At 37.7% G+C, this 8,481-nt stretch overlaps 1 protein-coding gene and 1 non-coding gene across 2 annotated transcripts; one reads left to right on the top strand and one right to left on the bottom strand.

The window, feature by feature from the left end:
* Nucleotides 1–8: 8 nt before the first annotated feature.
* On the bottom strand, nt 9–8,421 carry CBG17050 (the record flags this gene model as incomplete). Its single annotated transcript, XM_002632037.2, has 10 exons — nt 9–240; nt 1,188–1,351; nt 1,430–1,516; nt 2,009–2,140; nt 2,691–3,028; nt 4,737–4,809; nt 4,863–4,996; nt 5,267–5,419; nt 7,592–7,783; nt 8,370–8,421. The coding sequence occupies 10 exons, from the start codon at nt 8,419–8,421 to the stop codon at nt 9–11; spliced, it is 1,557 nt and encodes a 518-aa protein (XP_002632083.2).
* CBG28477 lies at nt 1,775–1,856 on the top strand. Its single transcript has one exon. It is a non-coding gene (tRNA).
* Nucleotides 8,422–8,481: the final 60 nt, after the last annotated feature.

Here is an 8,481-nt window from a genome sequence, read left to right as displayed (position 1 = left end):
AAAAACAGCTAATTTTGAATATACAAAGTTACAATCGATCTTGGACCCATATGAACTTGATAATGATCTGATGACCGTTGAGAATCCTTCACACTGATACCATAGGACGCCAGAATGTTCTTATTTTGAAGGACCACCACTTTCGAGCCATCCGGATTCAAGAATGCACTTTTTTGAATGTCGAAGTTTGGTACATTGAGAGAATGATCGATTCGCACGGCTCCGGGTTTTAGGAAATGGCTGAAATTTTATTTTGATAAAAATCCCCGAAAAATTCCACACAAAATGCAATTTATTTGGTTTGGAACGGATTACGGGGAGCCGAGATATAGAGAAAAATGCAAATGCGCTCTACTGGACTTTTGCTCTAACTCGGTTAGTTTTAAAGCTATTTTACTGGTTTTTGCGTCATAATGATAAGTATTTAATTTCGCATATTTCTGCTATTGAAAACTTTGAAAAATGCAAATGCGCTTTATTGGACTATTTCTTAAAATCTGCGAGATCTCTTTGAAATTAACATTTTTAAACTTCTCAAATGATTCTGATGAAAATGAAATTTCTTTCAATTAAAACGGATAACGGAGAGCCGAGATATAGACATAAATGCAAGTGCGCTCTATTGGACAAAACCTAAAATAGCTGTAACTTGGTTAGTTTTCAAGCTAGAAAAGTGATTTTGACACCAAAGGTATTCGTATAAGATTTTTCATGTTTTATCATTGTTGATTATCAAATATAGGCAAAAATTTCAAGTGCGCTCCATTGGACTAATTTTCAAAAGTTATGAGGCCAACTTGAAACTAACATTTTTGGATTTTTCATATGATTCTGCTCAAAATGCAATTTATTTGGTTCAAAACGGATCACGACGGGCTGAGATATAGCAAAAAATGCAAATGCGCTCTACTGGACAAAAATTTAAATGGCTGTAACTTTGTTAGTTTTTAAGCTATCGTTGTGGTTTTTGCACCAAAATGTTTAAAATTTAATTTCACGACCACAAAAACTGCAAAAAGTTGCAAATCCGCTCCATCGAACAAAATTTAAAATCGCTGTAACGTGGTTAGTTTTTAAGCTATTTTTGTGGTTTTTGCACCAAAATGTTTGAAATTAGGATTCTAACAATTCTGAATAGTCTAAATTTCAAAAATATGTTTCAAAATTATAGAAAATGTTGAATTTACCTAAAATGAGCAATCGCGTAGAACATTGGCTGTTTGTAGAACTGAGCCAATGCTGGGAAGGCAATAATTGGTGCATCTGTGAAATCGGAAACCCATGATGGTCCACCCTGAGCATCCAGGATCAAATTCCTCTCGGTCCATCCAGCAACCCAATTGTTCAAGTCCTGGAATTTCGGGCATTTTTTTAGACAAAAGTAGGCCCTTTTTGAGCCAAAAAGGCTGTTTTGAACCCAAAAACTCACATCAACAATATCTGACACATAGTCCTCGGCACGATCCCAGCTACCGTAATCCACAGATTGCTCCTTGGCTTTGTAGCCCTCACTGGCCTAAATTTTAAAAATTTGAAACCATTTTTTTTTGCCCAGAAGTCACATATTTTTATATCATTCTGTGTGAAATTTTGCGCTCTTTAATTTTGTCTTTTGACACTTTTTACCAAAATCCACGTGTCAAAAGTTATGGGACATTAAAGTGTCCTCCTTTCCTCTCCGCCAGCGCTGCCTTCTAACCCCTTTCTCTGCGTCTCCCACTCGGCAATACTCGCCGCGCCCTTCTTATACGCCTTGTCGCTCGTCTCTTCGTGTGCAGTCATGTCCGAGTGGTTAAGGAGATTGACTAGAAATCAATTGGGCTCTGCCCGCGTAGGTTCGAATCCTGCTGACTGCGTTAACCATTTTTCTATTTTTGCTTTCTTTGTATATGCTTGTTATAGCTGTCAGACTTGTTTTTTAGGTCAAAACCCTTGGAAACTCTAGTTTTGGACTAGAAAACGACCATAAAAGTTGTTTTCCTTTGTCTAGAAAGGTTTTTAAGCTTACCTCCGTTCCAAAAATAAAATAATCCGGATGGTTTTCATGGGTTGCTATCAAATGCTTATCACTCTGATCGTCTTGATACGAATGGACGCCGACGCCAGCAACATATGAAGCAGTTTCAGAGTCTTTGAGAACCTGAAAGCACCTTTTCTAGAAAAATAACTTTTTTTTCCAATTTTTTGGAAGTTTTTTGTATTTTTTAACTGAAAAACCAATAAAACCCCGATTCTAACCTTTATAATTGTATTTCTTCAAAAATTCCCGTCATTTTGAGCCCCATATTGGCATATTTCAGACAATTTTCACATTTTTTGAGACGCGTAGCGTGTTGCGTCGCGGCCTGGGGGTCTTAACTTAGTACTGGATGGTCCAAACCCGATGAAGCTAAACTAGTTAGATTTGCAAAAAAATTTCCAAATTTTTGAGAAATTTTTTTTTTGGGACGTCCCAAAATTTTTGAAAACCGTCAAAAATATAAGAAGTTGGCGTTTGTTGTGTTGTTTCATACATTTCGAACCCTAGATCACTTTGTTTTAGTCGATTTCCGTCAATTTTAGCTAATTTTCACTTTTGAACTAGTTGGTAACAGGTTTGACTACAAATCTCAACACCAATGTTCGATTCCACCAGGGGTAAAAAGTTTTGTTTTGTCTTTTCAAGCTATTTTTGGCATTTTTCAACATACCGTATCCGCCCATTTCGGCAAATTTCCTCGATTATCATCCATAATTAGCACTTTTAGGCTTTTCGCGACACTTGAGGCTTTTAAAGCCGGTCCGAGGTCCAATTTTATGAAATCTCTTTGTGTCTCAGCAGTGAATAGCATCGACTGCATTTTGGTCTTTTTATCCGACCCAAGGGTTGGCTGATTTTGAGTGCTCAACCCCCAAAATTGGATTCCTTGTTTGTTGTATTCCTCGAAAAATTTGATTAGATAGGACACGTAGGCTTTGTGATAAGTGCCTTGATTGGAGCCCAACAAGCTACCGTATCCCGCAGTCGAGTTGGTCGTTTTTAGCCAGCCTAAAAACCGGAAATTGCAGAAGAAGCAAACGTGCTATGTTGACAAAAATAAAATCAAAAAGTTTGCCATAAAATTTCACTCAAAAAGCAAGTTGGTAGACTCGAAAATGACCATTTTGAAAAAAGTTATGGCAAATAATGCAAACGCGCTCCACTGAACAATCGCTATAACTTTGTTCATTTTAGGCGTATTCAAACAATTTTTGGCGCGTTTAGAAGCCTGTAAAATTGCAAAAAAAGCATAATATAAACTTTGGAAGCAATTGAAAAATCTGCAAATGCGCTCTACCGGACAAAAATCTAGAACTATGAGCAGGAAGACTGAATTGTCATTTTTCTGTTTTTTTTTAAATTTCACTAAAAATGCAAGATAGTAGACTCAAAACGGACCATTTTGAACAAAGTTATGGTGAATAATGCAAATGAGCTCCACTGAACAATCGCTATAACTTTGTTCATTTTAGGCGTATTCAAACAATTCTTGGCGCGTTTAGAAGCCTGTGAAATTGCAAAAAAAGCATAATATAAACTTTGGAAGAAATTGAAAAATCTGCAAATGCGCTCTACCGGACAAAAATCTAGAACTATGAGCAGGAAGTCTGAATTGTCATTTTTTCTGTTTTTTTTTTAAATTTCACTATAAATGCAAGATAGTAGACTTAAAACGGACCATTTTGAACAAAGTTATGGTGAATAATGCAAATGAGCTCCACTGAACAATCGCTATAACTTTGTTCATTTTAGGCGTATTCAAACAATTCTTGGCGCGTTTAGAAGCCTGTGAAATTGCAAAAAAAGCATAATATAAACTTTGGAAGAAATTGAAAAATCTGCAAATGCGCTCTACCGGACAAAAATCTAGAACTATGAGCAGGAAGTCTGAATTGTCATTTTTTCTGTTTTTTTTTAAATTTCACTATAAATGCAAGATAGTAGACTTAAAACGGACCATTTTGAACAAAGTTATGGTGAATAATGCAAATGAGCTCCACTGAACAATCGCTATAACTTTGTTCATTTTAGGCGTATTCAAACAATTCTTGGCGCGTTTAGAAGCCTGTGAAATTGCAAAAAAAGCATAATATAAACTTTGGAAGAAATTGAAAAATCTGCAAATGCGCTCTACCGGACAAAAATCTAGAACTATGAGCAGGAAAGCTGAATTGTCATTTTTCTGTTTTTTTTTTAATTTCACTATAAATGCGAGTTAGTAGACTGAAAACGGACCATTTTGAACAAAGTTATGAGGAATAATGCAAATGCGCTCCACTGTACAAAAATGTAAAATTGCTATAACTTTGTTCATTTTAGTCGTATTACAATGATTTTAAGCCCATTTTTAAGTTTATAAAATTTCCTACCAAGCCTGATACAAACTTTCGAAAACAAAAAAATCTGCGAATGCGCTCTATTGGACGAAATTCTGAAAATAGCGCAGATTGCCTGAAATGTCAATTTTCTGTTTTCTCTCAAAAATTTCACTCAAAATAGAAGTTAGTAGACTTGAAACCGACCATTTAAAGCGAAGTTATGAGGAATAATGCAAATGCGCTCCACCGAACAACCGCTATAACTTTGTTTATTTTTGGCCTAATAGAACGATTTTAGGCACAATTCAAAGCCTGTAAAATTGCTAATAAATCCTGCTAATTTTTTCCAGAAATTTTGGAATATCTGCAAGCACGCTCCACCGAACTTCCAGACTAACCTGGTGCGCTCCATGGAACAGCAAAGAATTTCAAGTCGTGATTGTATTTTTGGGCCATTTGCATGTAGGGAATCTGAAAATTTTTGATGAAATTTTTTTTGGATTACTGTAGATTACTGTACCTACCTTCCACTGATAATCTTCCCGTTGAAGTGCGAAATGCGTCATACTGTAGTCGTCGGGAACATCGTTATAAGTATAAACTCGACTTGAAAAATCATTACTAGCGATTGGAACCCGAGCATACTGTAGGTTGAGACCTGAGAGATGCAAATCTACTAGACTTTTGGGCGTAAATTTTTTTAGATGTCTAAATATTTTTTTTTTTTGGATTGAATTTGAAATTTAAAAATCTACAATTTGCAATTTTTTTCCATCAAAAACGGTCAATTTTGAACCGAGATATGACAAAAAATGCAAATGCGCTCTACTGAACAAACGCCATAACTCTGTTATTTCTAGGCGGATTTTGTTGATTTTAGGCTCAAATTGTAGAAAATCAAATTCTACGTTTTTTTCCATAAACTCACCAAAATCCGAAAAATACTGTTGGATTACTGTATCTGCTAGTCTGTCGGGAAGACTTTTGAGATTGGCTCCAGAAGCATCTGAGAACGTGGACCCGAATCCTTGAATCGTTTGGTACTTGGTAGAAGAGTCAATGGTCAAGTGCAGAGAGGTTACTGTAATCATTTTTGGTGTTTGCGGACTTTTTTTTTTGAATATTTTTTTGGAGCATAAATCTTGATTTTTGATGATTTTTAGACAATTTCAATGTCATATTTGTGTTTTGCACCCTTGCTTTAGTCTGGAACCCGATTTTCAGCTCGAAATTCGATATTCGGTGTTTGCGTACTTTTGGAGCTACAGTAACCCGGAAAAATCCCGGAAATCTTCGAAATAACGCTGGAGGCTTCTAGTTTTTTGCAACTAGACCTGAATTTCACAAGAAATCCAAATATGCCACAAAAAATTATAAAAATCCTCAAACAAAACTGTATACTCGGTGTTTGCGTACTTTTTTAGTTCTGAGAAAGGGACTGTTTTCTAACCTTATAGGTCACTTTCCCAAATTTTCTTTGCCATATTCGTGTTTAGCACCCTTGATTTAGTCTAGTAACCAATTTTTAGCCCAAAAGCTCGCATTCGGTGTTTGCGTACTTTTGGAGCTACAGTAACCCGGAAAAACCCAACAATGTTAAAAGTAACGCTAGAAAGCTCTAGTTTCTTGCATGTAGACCCAAATTTTATAAGAATTCCAAATATGCGTTTGAAAAAGTTCAAAATCATCTGGAAAATCCGACTTCTTGGTGTTTGCGGTTATTTCAAAGGCAGGGACCGCTTTCTAGGCTTCAAAGTCATTTTCATTGCTTCTCAATACCAGCATCGTTTTCAGCACCCTTGATTTAGTCTAGTAACCAATTTTTAGCCCAAAAGCTCGCATTCGGTGTTTGCGTATTAGGTTGGCGGGAAAGTCTTTGTCACTTTTTCAATAGTTTATTTCTCAAAGAAAAAATAACCGAATAATTAATTATATTGTCCATCATTATCAACAACATGTCTCCAACGTTCCCTCAATTTATGGATTCCATTGCGGTAGAATCCAGCCGGGCGTGAGGCAAAGTATTGTTTGAGTGCCGCTTCGACCGCTCCACGGGAATTGAAGCTTCTTCCTTCGAAGGCACGTGTCATATCGCCAAATAACCAATAGTCGGAAGGAGCAAGATCAGGAGAATACGGGGGGTGAGGGAGAACATTCCATCCATATCCCATCAGCTCCTGCTTCACTTGTTTCGAAACATGTGGGCGAGCGTTATCATGTTGATAGTACACTTTCTTGTCTTTCAGGGCCGAACGGTCGACTGCTTTCTTGAGGTTTCGTAGTTGAGTAGTGTAGAGGTCTCCAGTTATTGTTTTGCCCTCGGGCAGAAGTTCCCAGTAGATGGGGCCGTCCACTCCCCACCACACAGAGAGCATAACTTTTTTCGGATGAAGGTCGGGTTTGGGGACATCCTGTGGGCTCTCTCCTTCTCCAACCCACTGGGATTTCCTGTGGTGATTATCGTAGAAGACCCACTTCTCATCTCCGGTTATTAGCCGGTCCAGCCATCGATCGCCCGCGTGGAGAGTGAGAAGAGTAATCGAATCGTCGACTCGGCGGTCAAGGTTGGCTTGAGTCAGGTGATGAGGTATGAATCGACCAAAAAGTTTTCTCATTCCAAGAGACTTCAAACCTTCAAGGACTGTGCTATGGTGAACTCCGAATGTGACAGCTAGTTCACGGCTAGATTGAAATGGATCCGATTGCAATGCGTGCTTCAGCTTGTCCAAATCCAACTCACGGGGTCTCCCAGAGCGATCCTTTTCATCGAGCGAGAAGTCATCTTTTTCGAAACGATGGAACCAATTGCGAATAGTATTGTAGTGAGGGGCATGTGTGTTGTACACATTCTTCAAGAAAGTTTCCGAATCTTTCATCGTGGTGTGAGATAGGAAGAGGTAAATCAAAACATGTCTGATGTGAATAGCAGTGGGAACAAACATATCGTTTCAATTACAGATGAGGAGCAGGGAAGGAGATGGGGACTTGTTTATATGGAAGGTTCTTATCACCTTGTTATTCACTAGAGTCGATATCATACACAGCCTCCATATACGAGAACAGTGATTAAACAAACAGAGTGACAAAGACTTTCCCGCCAACCTAATACTTTTGGGGCTACAGTAACCCAAAAAATCTCAAAAATTTCAAAATAACTCTAGAAAATTCTAGTTTCTTGCATCTAGGCTTAAATTCAGCGAGAAATCCAAATTTTTAATCACAATTTCAAATTTTCAAGTCCTAAAACCCCTACCTGGATCACTACTAGTCGCATACACAATATCCCGATGTAATCTCGCTCCAGCGTTCGTTGTGGTGAACGTGGCAGCTTGTCCGGAGGTCAAATCGATTTTTGGGATCTCATCACAATTCGTGAGGTCACAGACGCATACAGTACCCGATTTGAACTGCTTTTGGTTGCAGTCCGAGCCAAAAGTGGGCGGAGCTTGAATATTATTTTTTGGAATTATTTTTTTCGAAAACTCACCAAAAATTGCCAGAATACAGACTAGATATAATTTCAGCATATTTTCTAGCCTGATTTCTTATCAGTACTGCTCCTTTTTATACATTTTCAGACACATTTCTAGCCAAAAATTTCGTTTTCTTATCAGTATAAAGTAGTTCAACTTGTCCCCCATTCCCAATGAAATCATTGTATCAGTCACACTAATCACACTACACCTAAATAATTGTGCTGAAAATTGTGTGTCCTGGGAGACATAATTCATATTGTGGTGTTTGTGACTAGAAAATTGCAGTTTTCGGCTCAAAAACAGACCAAAAACAGGCCTAAACTTCATTTTTAGGCTTCTAAAAGTGACTGAAAATTATTTAAAACCCTCTAAAACCCCCTAGAAACCCCTAAAAATCGATTTATAAGCATTTTTCAAAAAAGTGTCCAGATGGCCGAGTGGAATTTTTCATGAACTCCGAAAATAAGGTCACAGGTTCGAATCCCACCGGTGGCATTTTTTTTGTTTTTTTGTGAGGACCTTGAAAATGTTAGTTGGATGTCGGGGAGATCTCACGCTTTTTGCAATTTCTTTCAGCGTCATTCGCCTGCTCTCGTATCCGCTTCATTATTTCCGCTTGTTGACGGGCTCTCTGCAAAATTGGGAGTTTTAGGCTTTCTTAGGCTTT

Source organism: Caenorhabditis briggsae, assembly GCF_000004555.2.
Source record: "Caenorhabditis briggsae complete genome, chrII, whole genome shotgun sequence".
Taxonomy (NCBI): Eukaryota; Metazoa; Nematoda; class Chromadorea; order Rhabditida; family Rhabditidae; genus Caenorhabditis; species Caenorhabditis briggsae.
The sequence above is the reverse complement of the archived record's forward strand: the minus strand, read 5'-3'. Positions and strand labels throughout refer to the sequence as shown.